At 34.8% G+C, this 21,492-nt stretch overlaps 6 protein-coding genes across 8 annotated transcripts; 2 read left to right on the top strand and 4 right to left on the bottom strand.

The window, feature by feature from the left end:
* Nucleotides 1–46: 46 nt before the first annotated feature.
* Nucleotides 47–2,972, bottom strand: LOC104788416 (uncharacterized). Its single transcript, XM_010514161.2, has 6 exons — nt 2,573–2,972; nt 1,764–2,338; nt 1,317–1,509; nt 964–1,028; nt 654–861; nt 47–543 (listed from the first exon to the last, which is right to left on the bottom strand). The coding sequence occupies exons 1-6, from the start codon at nt 2,732–2,734 to the stop codon at nt 169–171; spliced, it is 1,578 nt and encodes a 525-aa protein (XP_010512463.1). The 5' UTR covers nt 2,735–2,972; the 3' UTR covers nt 47–168.
* Nucleotides 2,973–3,526: 554 nt separating this feature from the next.
* Nucleotides 3,527–5,883, bottom strand: LOC104788415 (uncharacterized). 2 transcript variants are annotated; one of them, XM_010514160.3, is made up of 6 exons: nt 5,475–5,883; nt 4,823–5,370; nt 4,551–4,743; nt 4,411–4,475; nt 4,102–4,312; nt 3,527–4,017 (listed from the first exon to the last, which is right to left on the bottom strand). In XM_010514160.3, the coding sequence occupies exons 1-6, from the start codon at nt 5,619–5,621 to the stop codon at nt 3,652–3,654; spliced, it is 1,530 nt and encodes a 509-aa protein (XP_010512462.2). In that variant the 5' UTR covers nt 5,622–5,883; the 3' UTR covers nt 3,527–3,651. The 2 variants fall into 2 exon arrangements, with proteins under 2 accessions (XP_010512462.2, XP_087308304.1); XM_087452178.1 differs by having other exon boundaries at nt 4,551–4,735.
* A 1,600-nt stretch (nt 5,884–7,483) lies between these two features.
* LOC104788414 (uncharacterized protein At3g61260) lies at nt 7,484–9,193 on the top strand. Its single transcript, XM_010514158.3, has 5 exons — nt 7,484–8,112; nt 8,366–8,416; nt 8,522–8,609; nt 8,681–8,762; nt 8,838–9,193. The coding sequence occupies exons 1-5, from the start codon at nt 7,878–7,880 to the stop codon at nt 9,030–9,032; spliced, it is 651 nt and encodes a 216-aa protein (XP_010512460.1). The 5' UTR covers nt 7,484–7,877; the 3' UTR covers nt 9,033–9,193.
* Nucleotides 9,194–9,246: 53 nt separating this feature from the next.
* On the bottom strand, nt 9,247–10,970 carry LOC104788413 (transcription factor MYB17). The gene is made up of 3 exons (XM_010514157.3): nt 10,447–10,970; nt 10,100–10,229; nt 9,247–10,015 (listed from the first exon to the last, which is right to left on the bottom strand). The coding sequence occupies exons 1-3, from the start codon at nt 10,577–10,579 to the stop codon at nt 9,379–9,381; spliced, it is 900 nt and encodes a 299-aa protein (XP_010512459.1). The 5' UTR covers nt 10,580–10,970; the 3' UTR covers nt 9,247–9,378.
* Nucleotides 10,971–12,271: 1,301 nt separating this feature from the next.
* Nucleotides 12,272–15,912, bottom strand: LOC104788412 (DEAD-box ATP-dependent RNA helicase 12). Its single transcript, XM_087452177.1, has 10 exons — nt 15,129–15,912; nt 14,895–14,955; nt 14,562–14,796; nt 14,154–14,392; nt 13,586–13,837; nt 13,312–13,492; nt 13,124–13,212; nt 12,960–13,033; nt 12,737–12,875; nt 12,272–12,631 (listed from the first exon to the last, which is right to left on the bottom strand). Exons 1-9 carry the CDS (start codon nt 15,425–15,427, stop codon nt 12,797–12,799), a joined length of 1,509 nt encoding a protein of 502 aa, XP_087308303.1. The 5' UTR covers nt 15,428–15,912; the 3' UTR covers nt 12,272–12,631; nt 12,737–12,796.
* A 307-nt stretch (nt 15,913–16,219) lies between these two features.
* On the top strand, nt 16,220–17,709 carry LOC104788410 (LIM domain-containing protein PLIM2c). Of its 2 annotated transcripts, none has more exons than XM_010514155.3 (4): nt 16,220–16,697; nt 16,796–16,895; nt 16,988–17,013; nt 17,121–17,709. In XM_010514155.3, the coding sequence occupies exons 1-4, from the start codon at nt 16,563–16,565 to the stop codon at nt 17,514–17,516; spliced, it is 657 nt and encodes a 218-aa protein (XP_010512457.2). In that variant the 5' UTR covers nt 16,220–16,562; the 3' UTR covers nt 17,517–17,709. The 2 variants fall into 2 exon arrangements, with proteins under 2 accessions (XP_010512457.2, XP_010512456.2); XM_010514154.3 differs by having other exon boundaries at nt 16,297–16,697; nt 16,985–17,013.
* Nucleotides 17,710–21,492: the final 3,783 nt, after the last annotated feature.

The following is a 21,492-nucleotide window of genomic DNA, read 5'->3' as shown; positions in this document are numbered from 1 at the left end:
TGCAATGTCATGTGATTGAGGTATAATAATCTGTATGTTGTATCAATGATAAATCTAGTTCACACTTTTATTGCTTAATTTAGATACAAGCTAAACCAAACCAAACTAATTAAAATTTGGACAATTAACAAACATTTTAATTATTTAACGACTCACAGTTATATAGGTTTACTGCTGAAAAATCTTGTTTTGAACTTCCCAATACTCATCTGTCCACTTCCCAGTCTCTCTCTCCGCTCTTTTTTGTTTGTCAAGAAAACTCTTCATCTCATCGTCATCATAAGGTTGTGGCAGATCACAAGGCGCCTTGACGCTCGGAGACATGACCAACGAGTCGTCCATGCACTGCCTAATCAGTCCGCCGTCAGTGATCGGACAAGCCATCGTCTCCGAACAAACTTCCATGGCATTTTCAGGCACTGTCACATCCAACTTCATCAATTTACCATAGCCTTGCAAAACATACAACATGTAGTCATATACATACTTCATCTCTAGGCTCTTCATTAGGTACTCACTTCCTTCTCTTCCAATTGCTTGTGCCTATGTATATCGATTTTATAAGATCATGGCAAGAAATATATAAAATATAATAATTGCAAGATAAAGAACTGTTATCGATCGGTGTTGGACATATACTATCGTTTAGTTACCTTATCGGTGTTGTTGTTGCCCCATTCAACAGCAAACTTGAGATCACCACAATGGTGAGGTCTTATGGGCCAGTAATGCTTCAGTGGGATCATACTTCTTCCGAAGAAATCATAAAACTCTGGTTTAATCAGTAGAGTCATGCTATCGCATGCTAATATGTACTTCTCGCTCACCGACCATGCATTCCCTTCTATATAAATCTTGTACCTTCATTACCATATATCCATATCTCAAAAACGGTACTATATATTCTAAAATCAACTAAATTTTTTCAAATCGATCATATTGCAAACATATATATACACACACCTGTGGGTGCATTGATCTTCTAACTTTGATCCTTTGAACCCTGCCCTAGTCTCCCTTTTCCAGTCCTGAAATAAACACGAGAAAGTAATCCAAATCTCCATGTCTATTAAATCACATGTTCTTTATTTTAGATTAAAAAAAAAAATGATAGACATTTACATGATCAACGTCGACGTCTTAAAAAAATTGGTAGACATTTACATGATCAACGTCTTATGGTCCTGACTTATCTCATGAGTAAGTTTTTTTCATCTACGGTTAGTTTTTGAAATTAAACTCGATAAAAATTTCCAACATGTTTGAATACAAATTAATTTTTTTTAAGTCAGGTATAGATAGATAGAGATATATACCTGGACATAGAGACGAACCATGGGATCATACTCGTCCGAAAAGTTACATTTCATAAAGTTTCTTCTTGAAATAGAAACCATAGGATTACCTTTCCAGTACGCGTACGGAACCCTATCTTCCCATTTTACCTTTTTGTTCCCTTCTTTTATCGCCTCTGATAACTTGTTCCACTCCTTTAGGTTCACCTCCGGCCTATAATTAATCTTACTAACTTTAGTTTTCAGTTTTTATTCATTTTTAATTACTATAAATTATATAAAAATAAATCTAATATTTTTTGGGGGCATAAGGATTAGTTAACTGATTCCTAATGATTAATTGCTATTATTAATTGCAACAAAAATTTATTTATTTGGCTATATGTAGTGTATATATATAACTGGTTAGATCAGGGGAGCTCCTAATCCGAAAAAATATTTGATTTGATTCTAAAAACACTTACGTACCAACCCCAAAAGCTCCAGTCAGGGAACACGATGTCGTATGCATCACGGTGGCCACAATAATGGAACAACGGCGGAGGAGGCCACGTGGTGTTGTCCTCTTGTCTAAAGTCTCTTTTCCAGATACCGGGTTTGTCATGGCAGAGGAAGAGAAGCTCAAGATCAGGGACTTGACCAGGATACATTCTCATGAGCTGAAGAATCCCCCAAATAGTGAACACATCTCTTGTTTGGAATGCCTTATCATACTTCTGAACATACAATCTCCCTGATTTTATCACTAGTCTGAAATGAGCAATTGGTTTTGCTCTCTCTAGTGTTTCCCTTGTGATTCCTGTCCCTTCCCATACCTTTAGGTCTTGTTGGATCCATTTGAAGTAGTCAGGACAAGTTTCCGAGGAAGAGATCTCTGGATCGAGCTTGGTTGGATAGTTTGAAGGACATGTTTGTGTGGTGTTACTGTTGAGTGATGTGCAGTTTAATGGGATCTTGATGATGATCTTGGGGATAGTTCTCTTATTGGTGTTTCTTGTTGATATTGGCGATATTTGGATTCTACTCTCGGTACCTAATACAAACTAAAGAATCATAGGGCATTATATATCAATGCGTTCAAATGAAAAAAAAAAAACGTACATTCACATGACATTGTCATTTGTTTTTATACACGACATAATTGGATTAATAATGAGGTTGAAAATTGTATTCCTGAAATAATTAATTAACTAATGAAAACTAAAATGATGCATTATTCCTGAAATAATTTTATGCATCATTTTACCATATCCTAACAAAGAGATAAAATTGTATACCATATCCAACCAAGAAATAGAAGCACCAAAGAAGATGATGAAGAAAACGAAGATGAAGATTGTCGTTGTGACCCATGTCTTTGCTAATTTAGACACAACTTGGCTTTGTTGTCTCTGATGATGATATCCTGTGGATTGAGCCACATGTATGCTCTCTCCCATCGAACAGAAGACGAAAAGAAAGATAATAAGATCTAGAGAGAGAGAGCTAGAAAAGACTAGCAAAATTTAGCGTCTTAAGGTGATGAACACATAGCTCACTTCTCACGGGTCTCTTTATGAGGTTGAAATTAAATAAATTAATAAATTTTGGGGTTGGATCAATACACAAAGATAAGTTTAAGCCTATGCTTATGGGATTAGGATCACTGATTAGTGCGGAACTTACGAAGACTTTACGGAGAACTAAAGCGAACGAAGCCTAATATTTAATTAAGTCAAACTCTTTCAGCCTCTAACGTTGCGTAATTAATTTTTTTATTTTATTTTCACCATTTATATAATATAGTTCGATGTTAATTTTATTTTAATCTTTTCTTAGTTAACTAAGACTCGTTGCAACTAAGTTAATTAACAACGCAGAACGGTAAGGAGTCGGCCAATACTTCCACTCGTAATTCGTAATGTAGTATGTAGTAGTACTCTTTTTTTATATCTTTTTGAAAATAATCCCATTTTATCAGGATTAAAAGTAAAACCGAGGCCCCGATTTATATTTATAACTAATATCACCGACACATGATTAAGGTATAGGAATCCGTAATACTAAGCTTAAGATGGTCAACCCCTCGTTAACTACATAATTTGAAAGACTTTATACATTCCTTACGCATGGTAGTATATTAGTATGTTTTTTTTTGGTGTGATACTGTTAGGTATTAGGTAAAGTTTAAACCAACATTTCGAATTTATCTAACATGTTTACTAAATTTATTAATTATATGTATTCTTTAATTAGGAGACCAAAATCAATATTAGGAGTTCGACGAAAATCATAGTTTGTTTTCTACAATCAAATCTCGTTTGTAACTAGCTAGCTCGTAATTTAATTCGATTTTGCTATTTACAACAAAAAAAAATTAAGGGTTCTTCTTGGTAAGATCTTGAAAGTATTGGTCCTCCCATAAGTCAACTTGACGTGTTAAATTAGTTTTTCTCTCAAGAACCTCTTGTAAAACTAGAGGGTCATAAGGAGGAAGCATCCCACAAGGGGATTCTTCACTTGGAGACGTTACCATAGACTCAGCCATGAAATCTCTCCACCGTTCCGTCGCGGCACATCCCATACTATCGGGCGTGATCTCTTCGGCATCTAAAGGAATCTCAGGCTTAAACTTCAAGAGCTTCGCATACTCTTTGAGTAAATGAAACATGTAGTCATACACATACTTCATATTCACCTCCTCTCTTATAAATCTACTCCCCATCTCTCCTATCTCACGAGCCTACACAACAACAAAAACAAGAGTCAATTTGATACAAATCGAACTTAAAGGTCAAATGTAATAAATCTTTAGTTAAAAATGGACCTTGTCCACATGGGTATTCCCCCAATGTACGGCGAATTTCAGAGAAGTACACTTTGAGTCGTCTCTTATTGGCCAATAGTGTTGCAATGGCATCATTCCTCGTATATAGAAATCGTAGAATCTAGGTTTTACATATAATGTCATTGAGTCGCATGCCATTATGTATTTCTCACTAACCGACCATGCCCATCCTTCTATATATATCTTGTATCTGTTACATATTCCCCAAAACCATGCTTAGAAAAATCAAATCATGTATATATTCATACCTAAAATTACTAAACGTGTATAGTAATACTCCTTTTTTACCTGTGGGTGCACTGGTTCTCTAGTTTGGAGTTCTTGTATCCTTCTTTTGTTTCCTTATCCCAATCCTTAAAAACCATTATCCAAATTCAGATAACTATTAATTTATGTCATAATCTTTTGGAATTGAAATTTGGGAAAACCTGAATATAGAGACGAGTATTCCACTCTTCATGTTCTGAAACATTACACTTGAGAAGATCTCCTCTCGTAGGATCAACATAAGGATTGCCTCTCCAATAAGCGTACGCCACGCGATCCTCCCATTGCGTTATATTGTTCCCTTCTTTTATCGCCTCGAGCGATTCATCCCATGGCTTCACGTTCACTTCAGCCCTGGCCCATTAAAAGCCCATATTAATAGTCTTCTTAAAAATAAAAAAATAAGCCCAGTAATGTGGTTGGGTTGGCTTACCAGCCCCAGAAGGACCAATCAGGGAAGACAATGTCCAAGCTGGCGTCATCAGAACAGTAACGGAAAACTGGAGGTGGTTCCTTGTCTGGTTGACCTATAAAGTCATCAGATCGGACGACGGGACGATCATCAGCGTCGAACATAAGGTCGAGATCAGGTAATCTCCCAGGGTACCTCCGTAACAACTGTAGGATTCCCCACAGAGTAAAATCGTCTCGTGTTTGGATTGACTTCCTATATCTCTTAACGTACGCTTTCCCGTTACGTATGACCAATCTAAAATGCGCCGTCCTGCTCGCTTCTTCGACCATCCTTTTCGTTATCCCCGTTTCTTTCCACGGCCGTAGATCCTCGTGGATCCAACGGAAATAAGAAGGACACGTGGATTGTTGTTTTGAACGGTTTGGATTTAATCTCGAGCCGCTATTATTCTTCTGATAGTAGTAATGATACTGAGTTTGATGTGATTGGTTCTGTACGGCGTCGCATTGGTATGGAAATATAGGTTCGTGTTTCTTTGTTATTAGCTTGGAACCTGCAAGAACATTCTGAAAGAGAGAAGGTCAACGGTTATACTTTATTTAGCTACGTACTGAGATTTGTATTGAAAAAAAAAAAGGAAATCTAAAAGTTATTGGATATAAAAACTCACAAAGTCGTGAAAGCCCAAGAAGTCTAAGAGGGCAGCTGAAATGAATAGAGAAACGACGATGAAAACAGTTGCTTTCATGATGCCTTTCCCAGGGAACGACGACAGTACCGTGTTATGTCGTCGTTCTTCGTTGTTATTCATCTGCATTTTGTTTCTTTCTGTTGTTGAAGCACAAATGTGTGTTGTTTTGTAATAGAAGATTGGAGAAAGAATCGAGGAAAAGACTAATTAAGGAGTATGAATCGAATCTTGAAGCAATTTGGCTTTTCTTTCTTTTTATGTGTTGATATGTGATTTAATTATGGGTTTTCGTTGGCTCACTTATATGCACGTTTATTCGATCCCTGATATATATATTTTAGGTTACCGAAATTAATTAAACCCTATAAATATATAGTTTTTTTTAATACTCACTAGACTACAATTTCTCGTGAGCTAGTCGGCAAGTCCCAGCTCCCTTAATTTAACGTGGTGTTAGAACTGAGAAGATAAGAAGACAAGAAGGAGATAGAGAAATGAGCTGAGCAGAGATAATGACCTATGCGGCCCATGAAAGAGATAAGGAAATGATTACTGTTCATTCATTAGATAAAGAAACCCTATTAAGGAGGGATCTTTCTTTTAATACAACAACAAGTATACAACCTTAGCTTAGGGAAACATCATGTAAAACGACATCACTTAACATTATTATTATTATTGACTTATTATTGAACCCTCTACTTTTCTCCAAGAGGTTCTCTTACTCTTCTCCTGACTCCTTTAGACCATTTCCAGTAGTCTCCTTCATTGACTAAACTCCTTTCTTCTACTGGTTCTCTTCTTCATAAACATCACGTGGCTCGTTCTAAGAAGTCAATATATTCTAAGTTCCAACTGCCCACAAAATACGAGTGAACTTGGCCCCTATAGCTATAAGTAGCGTATCTAACTTCGGCAAGTCTCAGTCACATACAGAGCCGGTCCAAAGGCCAAGCTCATGAAGCATGAGTTTGTGGCCTTATTTTATGTTGTGTATTTTATATACAACTTTCGGCCTTGTTTTCCAAAAAATGTGTTTATTCTAGTGGCATTTGTCTATGTTAGTTGGAATGAGTGCATGGGTTCAAGTCTTACTATTACCAAAACAGTCATTTTATTTTAATTTGATTGTGGCCTTTATTAAGTTAGAGACAGCTCTGGTCACATAGACATTATAGATCAATAGTTTAAGATCCACTGTGCTTGACAAAAAAAAAATGAGTTTAAGATCCACGGTCAACTAATCTTTATTCGTCCATTTAAAGGGCCTTATAATTATTACAAAATAAAATCTTTTAAAAGTCCTTTATATTATCATGAGGTATACGCTGGATCTAGGAGCCAAATCTGTGATTAGGCCTCTTTAGAGAGCTTCCTTGCTTCTTCCCCCCCACATTTTCGTAATAATAGTATATATGCATGTTCTATACGGTTACAAGACGAATGGTACTAAAAAAACCATTTAATATTTTGTTTGAACTAGATGGAAAGCCCCAGTACTACAAAATCATGAAATTATGAAGCCTCTCTCTCTCTATTAAGAAGGTTTTTTCTCAACCATATATATATCTACAGAAACAAAGTTTAAATTTTTTGAGACTTGAGAGAGTTTCGTGTAGTTTAAGTCAAACAAATCTTGTCGAGTAGTTGTCTTTTGGTCAACAAACTTTGTCCGTTAGCTCTTTGTTATCTTTTTTCGAAATGGATAAATCAATCTCCTAACTAATATGAAATCGGCCCAATCAAATCAGGCCCATCTACTATTGCACGTATCATACACGCACTGAACCGATGCAAACTAAAAAAAAAAAGAAAAGGATAACCTCCACGCGCCAAACAAAACAACTCATCAGAAAGACATGCTGCTGCACTCTTGGATCTTCTTATTAAACGTATCTGTCTCCAGCGTGTCTTCCTCCACGTCATGCTTTTGTCCCGACATAATATTATTATTATTATTTAAACCGAAGAAGATCCACTTAATTATTAGTATTTGATTATTCTCAAAACAGTCTGTATTTTTAGAATTTTTTAAATTATTAAAAAAATGCTTTGTTACAAAACTGTTGACATGATTTATTACGTGGTAGTATTTATTTAACTAACCGTAAATTACCTGTCTGTCGGCAAGCTGACTTTTGTGTTCTAGCCGTAGGATCTGATGACTTTGTAAAGCTCAACGGATGTGAAAATAAGATAATTTTAAACAAAAGAAAACGCTGTAAAATACGCTACACGGTATCATCAGCTAATTGTAGTATACAGTATAAACCTCTTTCTGTTGCTTTGAAAATAAAATAAAATAAATTATTTCATTTTTGTCATTTTCGTTTTTATTTTATTTTTATTTTTGTTCTCTCTGTTTCTTCGGCTGAGAAGACTATGGCGGAGGAACAGAAGATAGCGTTAGACACAGAGTCTCCGGCCAAGGTTGCCGCTCCAGCTCCGACTCCGGTAGCTCCTGTTCCAGCTCCGGCTCCGGTAGAGGTTCCTACACCAGCCCCTGTTCCGGCTCCGACTCCGGCTGATGTCACGAAAGACGTTACGGAGGAGAAAGTTCAAACACCATCTCCGGAGCATATTACTGATGACTCCAAAGCCCTTACCGTTGTTGAAAGTAAGTTTTTTTTTTTGTCTTTAGGCATAATATTGAATCATTGATGATTGGTACTCTCTGATATGCTTCTGCTTTGATAATAAATTATGGTTTTTTCGGGTTTAAGTTTGGATTTATTGTTTTGTTGTTGTCATACACTTATATGATTCTATGTTTATATGATCTGTATGCGTCTGCTTGTGACTCTCTTTGTGTCAAGTTTTTGGGTTTCTTTTGTTGTTGATGTTATTCTAATGGAGTGAGATTCTTGCAGAACCTATAGAGCCTGAACCCACGAAATCTTCGTCTGCTTCTCTCGATAGAGGTGAGAGCTTAAGCAATAATTAAACCTTATGTGACTACTTTCTGGTTTGTGAATAAATGTTTTGTGGAAGTTGTTACTGAGCTTTTCATTTGTGTTGTATTGTAGATGTTAAGCTAGCTGATTTATCAAATGAGAAGAGATTGTCTTTCGTCAGAGCGTGGGAAGATAGCGAAAAGAGCAAAGCAGAGAACAAGTAAGAGATGTTTATATGATCGTTTAGGTTCTTTTGTCTGATTTTTTGCTAACAAATTGAAATGGGAACAGAGCTGAGAAGAAGATCTCTGATGTTCTTGCTTGGGAAAACAGCAAGAAAGCTGCTGTTGAAGCGCAGCTCAAGAAAATTGAGGTATATATAGTAAACTTGGCATTATAGAGTTGAGATGGAAACTATATTGAATTTGAAATGTGTTTTGGAATGTAGGAGCAACTAGAGAAGAAGAAAGCAGAGTATGCAGAGAGGATGAAGAATAAGGTTGCAGCGATTCACAAGGAAGCAGAAGAGAGGAGAGCTATGATTGAAGCTAAGCGTGGAGAAGACATTCTCAAAGCTGAAGAAACTGCTGCTAAATACAGAGCCACTGGAATTGTTCCAAAGGCTACTTGTGGATGTTTCTAAATCTTGATATTTTCCAATACATGTTTCTTTGTGTGTTTTTTCAACTGTAAAGTGTTAACAATTTGTGTCTTCTTCTTCTCTTCATATATATGGCTTTGTATTGATCTTGTTTGTATATTAATTTTGTGTGTGAAAAAACTTCAGAGTGAAATATTTGTTCATTGTTTCTCTTGTGCTATTTTTCTCAAGCATTATCAAAATCATGAAGAGAAGATTGATGCTCAACTCATTAAGGATCAAGTTAATACTAACTAATGCTAATTTACATAGATACTATAGCTCTACTTCTGAAGACCAAAAAGAACCAAAGTTTTAAACTTTTTCTTACTAGACTTTCATAAGATGATTAGAATTTAGAACCCATGGAAACAACACCAACATGAGACTCTGTGTAGCTGTCAATGTTCTCTTCCAAGAAGCTCATATCGTCATCACTTATTGGGAAATCAAGAAGAAGTTGAAGAGCAGAGTCTGTTGAGTCATCCTCGAGGTTATTTGAACATGGGGAATACTCAGAACCATGAATCGCCACAGTAACAACCTCTTTCCCTCCAAAAGACTTTGTTGAGCTCTTTTGTAGTGCAGATGATGAAGATGTCGTCCGAGAGCAAGGGCTTTGACTAGTAGTTGTTGATTCATCTAAAGGAGCAAGATTCCTGAAAGCTTCACCAATCTCAGAGTTCCATATGCGTAAGAAGTGATCACAGTCGGTTTTTACAGCTCCACCAGCGGAAGAAGGACAGAAGAGCATCGATTCTCTAGAAAGCCTTGCCTCAGCTTCAACTCTAGCACTTTCCCATTGAGCCATGTGGCGAGTTGTGGGAGAAGATGGAGCTTGTTTGGGTAACCCAAATGAAGTTACTGGCTCATGAGTTTTAGGATCAAGACCCATAGATAAAAGACGTTTCTTCAAATGAGTGTTCCATAAGTTCTTGATCTCGTTGTCTGTTCTTCCTGGAAGCTGTGCTGCTATAGCAGCCCACCTGAGAAAAAAAAAACCAAAAAATCAGACAATGTTAAAGAAGCTAGAGAAGAAGAAGAAGGTGGAGAACAAAGTACTAAAAGACCTGTTTCCGAGAATGGCATGAAGCTGAACAACAAGTTTCTCTTCCTCAGCAGTGAAAGGACCTCTCTTTATGTCTGGCCTTAGATAGTTTGTCCATCTCAGTCTACAACTCTTTCCACAACGAAGTAAACCTGTTTAGTTTCCCATAGTCAAACCAAAACTTATTAAGATGAAACGCTTTTTATGAAGCTTCACTCAAGAACCCTATTTGTCAAGTTTCTATAAAAGCCTAAAAAAAAAACTTTTTAAAGATTTAAAAAATTCTTCTCCAAGTAATTGAGTTTTCAGTAAAAAGCTTGATGTAAAGATGAAAACTTTCTCCAAGAAGAAGAGTTTTGTTTTGTTTACCAGCTTGCTTAGGGAGTGTTCTCCAGCTACCATGGCCATTTTTCTGGATATGAGCAACAAGAATCTCATCTTCATCAGCCGTCCATGGACCTTTCTTCAAACCTTTCTTATCACAACAAGGTGTTCTTCCCATTTTGTTGTCCCTTCACCTCACTAAAACAATAGCTCTTTCTTTTTAATCGAGAGAGAGAGAGACGAAACAATTGAAACAGCTAGTAGACTTTTAGACTCATTATAGAAGAGATAGACAAGCCCCAAAGTGAAAATAAAGAGAGAATTTTTGAAATAAGGGAAAAATAAAGTATGAATGTTTTTTTTTTTTTTTTTTTTTTGGTCTGGTTTTAATGTCGTCTAGATGAAATAAAAAGCCAAAGGAAGCAATGAATTTACGATCTATGTTTCTTTGATACCTATATAGTATAGTAGTAGTAGTTATTTATATAGGGATATTATTAGAGAAAATAAAAATAATAAATAAATACGATTGTGTGTGGGAATAGAGACACGAAAAAAGGACGATCAGCAGCGAGCTTCGAGCCGGCCCTGAGCATTTAATACACGCAAAAATTCGTACAACCATTTATTTAGATTTGTATTTAATGTTCATGACAGCAACAACAGGTCGTTCAAACAAGAACAACAAAAAATCATGATTGCAAATATTTGGACCCTTTTGTTTAACATTTTCCCAAATTTTGCAAATAATAAATAGGGTTGCCTATATAGTGTTTTTTTTTTTTTTTGTAAATAATTCCTAGTAAAACTTCAGAGTTTCATTGTCAAACAAAAATATAAAGCATATGAATATTTTGTGAATTAGGGTGGTTCATTTTAATTTTGATTGATATGATGACTGATGAGTATGACCCCAAGTTTTGATGTCGAAAACAGCCAAGGGGAAAAAGTAAACAAGAAGTGGGCTAGGGTTTGAAAATTGCAAGAAACAGGAAATAAAAGTGCATTAATGGCGGATAATACGAGACATCCCTCTTTAGCCGGGAAATAAAAAAACAGAGAGAAACATTTATTGTTATCTTAGAAGAAAAAAAGAAAGAAAAAAAAATAATACTCATGGAGAAGTTAATAAAGAAAGGAGCAGGAAGTGTAAGTAATGGAGACGACAGTGACTTGTGTTGTAGGAGAGCTAGCCGATGGAAATGAAATGTGATGTGACAAACACGTTTTAATGAAAAAAATTATAAACTAAAAAACGAAAACATGGTTCATTTATTATCAATTGACTATTTTTATATATTTGAGATATTTTCTTCTGTGAGAGTTATTTTTGTCGAAGTTTCTGTGCTGTGGTTTTTACTCCAAATTTCACTATTACTAGTTTTTCTTATAAGAAATTAATTACAGAGTCATAAAACAATCCAATAGAAAGTAGACACGTAATGTATGTGTAGGCTTAGGGATCACAAAGAGTCAAAGATAGAGAAGCAAAAGATACTGTTTGTGTAAGAAGGACCTTGCTGACATACCAGTGGGGTCCAATCATAAATAAATGTGGTCAGCTACAAGTCAAAACCCCGTATACTACTATACGCTTCTTTTTTCTGCTACATATGTTTCATAAATGTTTATTTTAATGTAAGAATTAAATGAAATCATATCTTTTCGTCAAGTAGGGAGAGATCTACACAGCAATAAAAATTTTAGATACTGAATTGAGATAACACTTACAAACATGATTGCCAATACTTAGTTATAAACATTACGGATGAAATAATAATAGGCTTAAAGATTACGTAAAATATTTACTGAGGCATAAAATACCAACCAACTAGAAGAATAACAACAAGCATGAGGAAGAAAGAAATTCTTTTGGAAAAATCAAAATAATTTTTTTATGGAAGTACAAAAATAAAATAAACAAAGTGCAACTTTCATGATATAGAAATCCTAAATGTGCTGAGGCCCATAGTTCCAAACAAAGCCCAACACAAAAACAAAACAGAGAGGAGGGTCATACGTGAGTTCCGTCATACGTTCTATCTTTTATTACTAGCCAAGTCAAAGAGGAGCCATAAGTGCAACGTAAAAAGGTTTCATAGAACCAGGAAATATAAAAAGTCTAGAGAGAGAGATTAGAAACCAAACCAACTCTGTAACGAGTCTTTCTTTACATGAACCGCCAAGCACTAGTTGCCTCATCTCCTCCCCATCGAGCTTTGAGAAACACCTGAAACATTGGGGCACATTGGTCTTAAAAGATGAAATCTAGCTAGCTTTTTTTTATTCTGTTTCAATATTGTCTTGACAAGCTAAGAGAGAGATTAGTCTTTACCATTTTAATCAACCCGTGTCTCTCTTCAGGTGGAGAAACGTTTCATGCACGGTTACAAGTTTACTGACAGTAGATTGCTTGATCGATATTAGAAGGAATTGGTTTGATTTCAGTCCCAAGTTCCTGCTCAGTCTGATACCTGTTTTCAGAACATGATAAATGACTAAGAAAACTATACCGACACAAAATCCCGTTAGAACAGTGGAAAGAAGGAAAGACATACATTTTGAAGCGATCCTCGTATGTTACCAAATTCACAGCCAATCCAAGGTGTCCAAACCGTCCTGATCGTCCCACCTGAGCATTTCACAACATGAATTAAGAAATATGAGGATGTCCTTGAGAGAGAACTTAGGTAGATCATAAACAAATTTTGTTTCGACCTACCCTGTGTAGATACGACTCGGAAGTCCTAGGAAAATCAAAGTTGATCACTACATTCACAGCTTGAATGTCTATTCCACGAGTAAACAGATCTGCACAAGTCATTTCACAATAAGTCAAATCATCATCATCATTGTCAAACTACAAGTGGTCAATGTTTAAAGTACATGCTTGACAAACACAAAGCATACCGGTGCAGACGAGATTCCTGCAAGCACCATTGCGGAACTCATGGAACACTCTGTTTCTATGGTCTTGAACCATCTTTGCATGAATGTAGAAGCATGAATAACCAAGTTCTGTGATTTTCTTAGCCAACAGCTCCACTCGATTGACAGAATTGCAAAAAATTATCGATTGATTTATTTGCAGCTGGGATATATAAGAAAAACATAACTAGTTTAGAACATCCAAATCAAGTGCCAAATACTTCTGTAGTTACAGGGATATGTCTAGACATCTGACCTTAGAGAAAAGTGTGTTGAGGCAGTGAACCTTCTGTCTTTCTTCAACAAAGGCATAATATTGTGTGACACCCACAAGCGTGAGTTGATCCATGAGATTGATAACATAGGGCTTCCGGAGATGGCGATCCTTAAAAGCCTTGACAGTGACAGGAAATGTGGCGGAAAACATCAAAAATTGACGATTTTGTGGCAGAAACTGTATCAATTCCTCTAGTGAAGGTTGGAATTCTGCAGACAAAAGCTTGTCGGCCTGGAAAAAGTCATTAGTAAGAAGTCAGAAACATAATCAACATCAGGTAGATAAAGAAATAGAAGAAAGAAGGCTTAAGGGGTAAATGACTTTTAGCAGTCGTAAGTATTAATATGCATAAGTATAATACCATAATTTTTGAATCTTCAACAGAGAGAATGCAAGGCAAAATTAGGAAAATTCCTTTTAGCAGTAATCCCACAGTTTTTTATTCATCGATTTAAGCAATGATGACATGAAGAACATATACTTGGGGAGCCATATCACAAAGATATAGTTAAGATCAAGATATTAGGAAAAGCTATCAGGAGCTCACCTCATCCATTACAAGCATTCCACAGTCTTTCAAAACACACACACCCTTTTTTGTAAGATCCAATATTCTTCCAGGAGTTCCAACCAACAGATGTACAGGTTGATGTAGTCGCATGATATCATCTCTCAGACTGGTACCGCCAGTGGTGACCATTACCTGGATATTCAAATACTTGGAAAGCTCTTTGCAGACCTGTGATGTCTGAAGGGCCAGTTCTCGCGTTGGCACTAGAATCATGGCTGCATAAGAAGATGGAACAACAAGTGTTGCAAAGAAAAACACAGTCAGTCAGTAACTATTTTTTCACAATATAGAAAAGAACCCAGTCATTGGTTTCACTCTACTAGGCATAGACAACTGATCACACAACAACTCAACAATAAAAAGAAAAAAAGGGTAGCAGCATACCTTGAATAATATTGTTATTTGGATCAATTTTCTCGAGGACTGGAATGCAGAAGGCACCAGTCTTTCCTGTGCCGTTTTTGGCTCTAGCAAGTATATCACTACCAGTTAAAGCAATTGGAATGCTCTCTTCTTGAATTGGAGATGGCTTCTCAAAACCCTTCTCATATATTCCCTTTAACAGATCTCTTTTCAGAAAGTAATCTTCGAATTCATTTCCTTTAGTAGCTGTCACATCCTGCAGAAACAATATCAAAGACAATGTTCAACACAAACAACAATCCTCAAGAATACTTTGTTTCTGAAAAATATCAAAAGTTCTCAAGGAAGCCATACCGCAGTCTGATAACGTGTGTCAGGAGGTGGGAGCCTTAACGTTGCCTTCCAATCTTGGCCACTGAGAGTAACAGAGAATCCATCAGCAAAACAAAGAGATACAACTTCACCACAAATCAAAATCACATTACATATAACGTCTTTACACAGCACAAATCATTACTCACTGCAATCCAAATCTATCCATAACTACCAAAACGTAACCACTAGTTGTTTCCAAGAACAGGAACTTACTTAGGTTCGCTGGTAGCTTCGGACTGAGACGTCTTCTGAACCTCATTAGCGTTATTGGCGTTTCCAGGAATCTGAGGGCGTCTTGACCACTGTTGCTGCTGGTGCTGCTGTTGTTGTTGATGCTGGAGTTGCATCTGCTGAGGGTTCTGCGGATAGCCGCGCTGAACATACTGCTGCTGCTGATGATCTTGAGGCTGCTGTTGCTGACGATACGACTGATGATGATAATCTGGATTCGGCGGCGCACCACGTCCGGTTCCAACACCCGGTGGATACCTTCCTCTGTTATTATTATTCATCACAAATCTCGATCTCGAAAACTTTTTTAAGACACAGACAAACCCTAAATCGACCTTTTACAAAAAAAAAAACTACGAAAGAATCTGAGAGAGTTTACAGAAGAAAGAGAATGCTCGTACAAAAACCTAGGGGTTCTAAAGAAACTGATCCGTGGAAACAAACTCTAGGCAAGATCGGGATTGCTCAAATAAAACCACAAACCGGTCCGCCAGAAAGGGAAGAAAAAAAAACGAATCGAGAGTTCCGATTGATATTATCACAACACAAATCCGAAGAAGAGAAAGTGAATTAAGAGAAAATTTTCTCGGGAAAATTTTTTATTGAGTGGTTCGGTTACAAAAGGAGGAAAGTGACGAATCCACACACACTCGCCGGCGTCTTTATTTTGTTTAGGGCGTCAATGGATTTTCTCTTCTTTCTTTCTTTCACAGACTCTCTCACTTTATTATCGTTTATTTATCAAAACGACCTTTTTGTTTTCTATTCTTTACATCAATAACCCATAGTTTCCTTTTCTTTCCGATTCACCCTATGTTTTATTGTTTTGTCATATGTGACACTTAATTCTTTGCCATTTTTTCAATTTCTTAATTGAGTTCTTCTGATAAGTAACATTTTTTTCTTCTAGTTACATAACAAAATCATTTTCTACTGATGGTGATGGGTAGGTAGGTATATAAACTATGATGGTTATAAGGCGCAGTCTTGTAATGTTAGGTTAGGTTAGGTAACTTAACTTAGGTTAGGTGTATTCTTTGTTGTATGTATTATAAGGATCTTCATTAATAATTACAACTTAAAATCGGAAAAGGTTATATATAAGCTTTTGTAATGGGCGTAAATAGTGTTTTTCTTTTTTTTTGATGATAGCGTTTTGTTCGTGTGTGCCCCTTTGCTAATCCATAATTAGATTATAGAATATTAGATTGATATTAGACATATTTTTAAGGGTTCTCCTCACTCGAATCTCAACCATCAGAACAAACACAATTTTGCCCGGCCCTTCCTAGGTTTTTGATATAATAAAAAGGCAGAGAGCTCATAGATGGGGAAAAAAAGGAAAAACATTGATCCATCTTCGAACTCTTTCGTAAATTTGAAAGAAGAAGAAGGGAGAGAGAGAGAGAGATAACAATGGCGTTTACAGGGACACTAGACAAATGCAAGGCGTGTGAGAAGACGGTATACGTTATGGATTTGATGACATTGGAAGGAATGCCTTATCACAAGTCATGCTTCAGGTGCAGCCATTGTAATGGCACTCTCGTGGTATATATCTATCTACCTTCTTCTTCTTCTTCTGTCTCCATTTATTGTTCCTCTTTGTTTCTATGATAAAAAAAAAAAACATGTCTTGTCTTTTACAGATAAGTAACTACTCATCCATGGATGGAGTTTTGTATTGCAAGACCCATTTTGAACAACTCTTCAAAGAATCTGGAAATTTCAGCAAGAATTTTCAAACAGGTTTGTCAAAATCCTCTGTTCTTTTAATCTTTTGTTGAAATCTTTTAATCTAGTGGATACTTTGTCTTCTTGATTGATCTTTCTTACAGCAGGAAAGACCGAGAAATCGAATGAAACGGTATGAACGACAATTCTTCAACATACATTCCTCTGTTTTTTTTTTTCTTTATTGTTATTTCTTCCATCTTTTTCTAATCTGTTTTCTTGGTGTGATCATCTGCATAGTCGAAGGCTCCAAACAGGTTATCTTCCTTCTTTAGCGGAACACAAGACAAATGTGCAGCTTGTAAGAAAACAGTTTATCCTCTAGAGAAGATGACAATGGAAGGAGAATCTTACCACAAGACTTGCTTCAGATGTGCACATAGTGGTTGTCCATTAACACACTCTTCATATGCTGCTCTCGACGGCATCCTTTACTGTAAAGTCCACTTCAGCCAGCTTTTCCTTGAGAAAGGTAATTACAGTCACGTCCTCCAAGCCGCCGCTAACAACCGTCGCACGGGGGCTGACGAAGACAAAGCCGAACCCAAAGAAGATGAAGCTAACCCTAACCCTAACCCTAACCCCACCGAAGAAGAAACTTCTGATGCAGCAGCAAGTGAAGAACATGAGTCCTAAGATGATCCGGGAGAGTTTTTTTTTTTTATAAAATATATCATCATCATAAATTGTTAAAAGAGCCACAGTTTTCTTTAACTAATGCAACGAGGTAGATCCAAATTCTGTTTTTGTTACTTTTGTTTATGGAACTGCTTATTATTATATTTGTAAAGTATTTTATTCAAGTTTACAAGTAATGTTTTAGATCCAATTTGTAGCCAAACAAATAATTCATATCCATTACTCCTTGGTGCCAGGATCAGAGAAATTCAGGTGTGTGTCATCTTAGTATGTACTAGATTATTAAATTCAAGTTTTTTGTTTATTTTTTTTTGTTAATATACTATTTTAATACTAATTTTGCTAATGTACTCTATTGTTAATTTTAGTGATTTAGTATATACTCCACGGTATACAGCACAACAATTCTTTTTTTATACATTTTTAATCAAATCAGTTTGAATCAACATATTTTATAGGATATTATTAAAATAGTAAAATGAGGATTTAACTCATATTGAAGTATATGTTAATAATATTTTATTTTTAGTGTTATCATTTCAATTATGTCATGTCGTCTAACATGTCATGTAATATAACAACTCCTTTGTGTTGTTTTAAAATTTTAATATATTTAAATATTCATAATTTAAAACTTTTTATTAAGTTTAGATATATCATTTATGAATAAACTTCTTAAAAAATTTATTAACTTTTATCATAAAGATATATTTAAAATTTAAATCAAATTTATGCAGAAAAAGATACATTTTTATTAACTTTATATATTATATGATGATTCAATACATTTAAATTTTAAAATCAAAAAGAGATGATAGGAAAATAATTTTTTTTTAATCTGGAATAAATCTTCTAAATATCTATATTAATTGTAGAACATTATCTATATATATATGAATATTTAAAATATTTTAATTATTTTTGACTTGCTTGTTTATAAATATAAGCATTTAATGACATTCAATGGTAAATGTATCCAAACAAATATTTTTGAGCAAAAAGTGCTGCAAAAATACTAGTATAGATTTAAGGAAATTTGTTAATCTAAAATGTGGAGAGGATGTTATCTTATTTTTTACTACATTTTTCTTTTGAAGAAATTAACTTGGAAACAATGAAATTATATAGAAAAGAAAAGAGATAATTTTTTAAAAAATGTAAAGATAATATGATACTTTATATAACAAAAATATACCTCAATTAATAGATTATAATTAAGTTTAACAAACACAAAATGTTTCTTTTCACATCCCATAGAAAGTAAACCTTCCTTGATCTCAATAATTCACCTTTTATTTATATTCTATGATATGATTCTCCCAGTCCACATCTATTTATATATATAGTCTTATTAACTTCTCGAATTCTTTATACATAAGAAAAAAAGAAAAAAAAAACTAAGACATAGGATTTTTGAAAATAAGAATGTCGCAAAGTATTCTGGACATTTGCATATTGGGTGCTATTATAGTCGTAATGCTTCTTGTTGCGGCATGCATCTTTCGTAAAAAATCGTAATGATCAAGAGAATATGCAGGATAGGCCAGATGTTTAAACAGAAAGCTATTTACATAATTATATGGTTGTTGGTTTATCTTATCTAGAGCTCTTAAGATGATATTAAGTTTTTTGCTAATCGTGTTGTTCCTTACTATGTGTTTGGTTTCTTCTTCTTTTCTTTTCTAAAGGAGTTTAGTATGGGACTATTTTCAATCATTAATAAAGTTTTAATATCTCAAGGACATTCAAACGATTATTCTCTCACTACATAAGTATATTTTGGTTTAATATTAATTACGTCTAACACACACAAAAATTCAGAACTCTGAAAACGTGATTGCGTCTAAAGAAACAGTCAGAAGGAGTTTCTTGAAGCGGAAGTAAAGCCAAGTTCAGAGGACTTGATGCTCCTTCCAAGGACAAAACTCCAGTCTTGAACTTCATATCCTTCTTGACAAATTTTTGGACAAACCGTAGATCTTTCTTCGCCAAGATCCTCGACCTCGTGTAACCGTTCAGACTGGCCTTTAAAACCATCTAAGCTAACATAAAGTTAGCCCAATTTTTTTTGTCTTAACTGTACCTTCTTTGGACTCATCAAGAAGTTGGTGTAGCAATGTTTTGAATGAAAAAGCTATATTTATTTTGTAGAGTTTCTCATGCATGATGATGCTTTTCTTTCTCCTTTATGATTTTACTTTTAGTAGAGTTTCCAATTATTTTGACTTGTAACTACAGTTTTTTTTTTCACTTCCTGCTGCATACTTAAGTTGGTTTTTAACTTGTAACTACAGTTTTTTTTTAACTTAATATAGTCTTATTAAGTCAACCCTGAAAAAAAAATTTAAGTTGATTTGACTAAGAATGTGTAAAATAATTAAATCACTAGGAAAAATATGACTTAATCATAGCGTATAAATGACTTACTATATATTTCTATTATTTATTTTGAATAATTAAAAATCAAAATAGAATTTCAAACACTAAACAAAACAAAATAAATATAATAAACAAATAGTCATGGAGTATATTACGGGTAAAAAAATGATATAAATATTTAGTCGCACAAACGGTCGGACAATTTAGTTATTTTTTTATTTGCAAAATATTCAATTTTTAACAAACAAATACAGTATAAAATATAAATAATAATACTGCGGGTTAAAATCTAGTTATGTAGAAAAAAAAGACATAATTTAAAAAAAATGTAAAGATAATATGATATTGTATATAACATAAAATACATATACCATGTATACATCTACGTTTAAGTTTAAAATATGGGATTCATGAGACCACATCCTTTAACCACCGTAAATAAAGTATGTTTCCATATTCCAAAGAAAGTAAAACTTCCTTAATCTCAAATATTCACCTTTTATTTTTATTCTATGATATGATTCTTCCAGTCCGCATCTATATATATAGTCTTATTAGCTTCTCGAATTCTTTGACATTAGAAAGAAAAAAACTAAGGCATAGGAATAGGATCTTTGAAAATAAGTAAAGAAGAATGTATCTGCTACAAGTTTGCGTATGGGTTGCTTTTTTAATCATGGTCATTCTTCTTGCGGGATGCCTCTTTCATATGATTGTTTATCAGAAGAAGTTGGAGTATCTACAAGTTTACATATGGGTTGCTCTTTTAATCGTGGTCATTCTTCTTGCAGGATGCCTCTTCTATATGAATGGTCAAAAAGAGAAGTCGAAGTATCTGCAAGTTTGCCTAGGGGTTGTTCTTTTAATCGTGTACATTCTTCTTGCGGAATGCCTCTTTTATATGATTGATTCCCAGGAGAAGTTGGATTATCTGCAAGTTTGCCTAAGTGTTGCTCTTTTAATCGCTCTTTTTATAGTGGTCATTTTTCTTGTGGGATGCCTCTTTATATGAATGGTCACTGCCGGGAGAAGTCAGAGTGTTTTTTACACAAATGTCAATTTTATTAAAACATTTAACTCGTATGTTTAACAACAGGTTTCGAGAGCATCCTCGTACGTACTGTTTCTATGTAACTTTTAGATTAGTTTAATATTTTATATTATACAGTATTGTTTCTGATTGGTTGAACTTGTTAAAAGTAAAAACTTCTTAATCTACGTGGTTTAGTTAAAAAAATTATATATTTTGAAACGGAGAGAATACTAATTAGCGTTAAATCTCTACTCTCGGATTCGACTAATCATTGATCAATGTGTGTTGACGACTAATGAGTAGGACAGAAAGCATAACTCGCACAGATATTGAAATAGCAGATAATGAAATTGGACCGGGTTCAATGACACAAAGAAACGGGACCGGAGCTAATTGGTTTGGATAAGTTGGTTCGGATTAAATTGATGATGCAACATTTTATAGTTTTGGACCTTTTTTTTGGTTCAAGAAAGATCTCAGCAATTACTAAAACATTAATTAATAATGAATGGCTGTAAAAGATACGATTTGTTGACAAAGATACGATTTGTTGACAAAGAT

Source organism: Camelina sativa, chromosome 5 (assembly GCF_030686135.1).
Source record: "Camelina sativa cultivar CO46 ecotype springtype chromosome 5, ASM3068613v1".
In the NCBI taxonomy this organism is placed as follows: domain Eukaryota; kingdom Viridiplantae; phylum Streptophyta; class Magnoliopsida; order Brassicales; family Brassicaceae; genus Camelina; species Camelina sativa.
The sequence above is the reverse complement of the archived record's forward strand: the minus strand, read 5'-3'. Positions and strand labels throughout refer to the sequence as shown.

What these genes read in the sequence shown, in the direction of transcription:
- LOC104788414 (XM_010514158.3), top strand. Translation starts at nt 7,878, where the DNA reads ATGGCGGAGGAACAGAAGATAGCGTTAGACACAGAGTCTCCGGCCAAG. An exon ending in AGCCCTTACCGTTGTTGAAA is followed by an intron (nt 8,113 to 8,365) that starts GTAAGTTTTTTT and finishes AGATTCTTGCAG; the next exon opens with AACCTATAGAGCCTGAACCC. An exon ending in GTCTGCTTCTCTCGATAGAG is followed by an intron (nt 8,417 to 8,521) that starts GTGAGAGCTTAA and finishes GTTGTATTGTAG; the next exon opens with ATGTTAAGCTAGCTGATTTA.
- LOC104788416 (XM_010514161.2), bottom strand. Translation starts at nt 2,734, where the DNA reads ATGGGAGAGAGCATACATGTGGCTCAATCCACAGGATATCATCATCAG. An exon ending in CTATTTCTTGGTTGGATATG is followed by an intron (nt 2,339 to 2,572) that starts GTATACAATTTT and finishes ATGATTCTTTAG; the next exon opens with TTTGTATTAGGTACCGAGAG. An exon ending in GAAGATCAATGCACCCACAG is followed by an intron (nt 862 to 963) that starts GTGTGTGTATAT and finishes ATGGTAATGAAG; the next exon opens with GTACAAGATTTATATAGAAG.
- LOC104788415 (XM_010514160.3), bottom strand. Translation starts at nt 5,621, where the DNA reads ATGCAGATGAATAACAACGAAGAACGACGACATAACACGGTACTGTCG. An exon ending in ATACTCGTCTCTATATTCAG is followed by an intron (nt 4,476 to 4,550) that starts GTTTTCCCAAAT and finishes ATGGTTTTTAAG; the next exon opens with GATTGGGATAAGGAAACAAA. An exon ending in GGAATACCCATGTGGACAAG is followed by an intron (nt 4,018 to 4,101) that starts GTCCATTTTTAA and finishes GTTGTTGTGTAG; the next exon opens with GCTCGTGAGATAGGAGAGAT.
- LOC104788413 (XM_010514157.3), bottom strand. Translation starts at nt 10,579, where the DNA reads ATGGGAAGAACACCTTGTTGTGATAAGAAAGGTTTGAAGAAAGGTCCA. An exon ending in AACACTCCCTAAGCAAGCTG is followed by an intron (nt 10,230 to 10,446) that starts GTAAACAAAACA and finishes GAAACTAAACAG; the next exon opens with GTTTACTTCGTTGTGGAAAG. An exon ending in CATGCCATTCTCGGAAACAG is followed by an intron (nt 10,016 to 10,099) that starts GTCTTTTAGTAC and finishes TTTTTTTCTCAG; the next exon opens with GTGGGCTGCTATAGCAGCAC.
- LOC104788410 (XM_010514154.3), top strand. Translation starts at nt 16,563, where the DNA reads ATGGCGTTTACAGGGACACTAGACAAATGCAAGGCGTGTGAGAAGACG. An exon ending in ATTGTAATGGCACTCTCGTG is followed by an intron (nt 16,698 to 16,795) that starts GTATATATCTAT and finishes TGTCTTTTACAG; the next exon opens with ATAAGTAACTACTCATCCAT. An exon ending in CAGCAAGAATTTTCAAACAG is followed by an intron (nt 16,896 to 16,984) that starts GTTTGTCAAAAT and finishes TCTTTCTTACAG; the next exon opens with CAGGAAAGACCGAGAAATCG.
- LOC104788412 (XM_087452177.1), bottom strand. Translation starts at nt 15,427, where the DNA reads ATGAATAATAATAACAGAGGAAGGTATCCACCGGGTGTTGGAACCGGA. An exon ending in GAATGCTTGTAATGGATGAG is followed by an intron (nt 13,838 to 14,153) that starts GTGAGCTCCTGA and finishes GACTTTTTCCAG; the next exon opens with GCCGACAAGCTTTTGTCTGC. An exon ending in TACGAGGATCGCTTCAAAAT is followed by an intron (nt 12,876 to 12,959) that starts GTATGTCTTTCC and finishes TTCTGAAAACAG; the next exon opens with GTATCAGACTGAGCAGGAAC.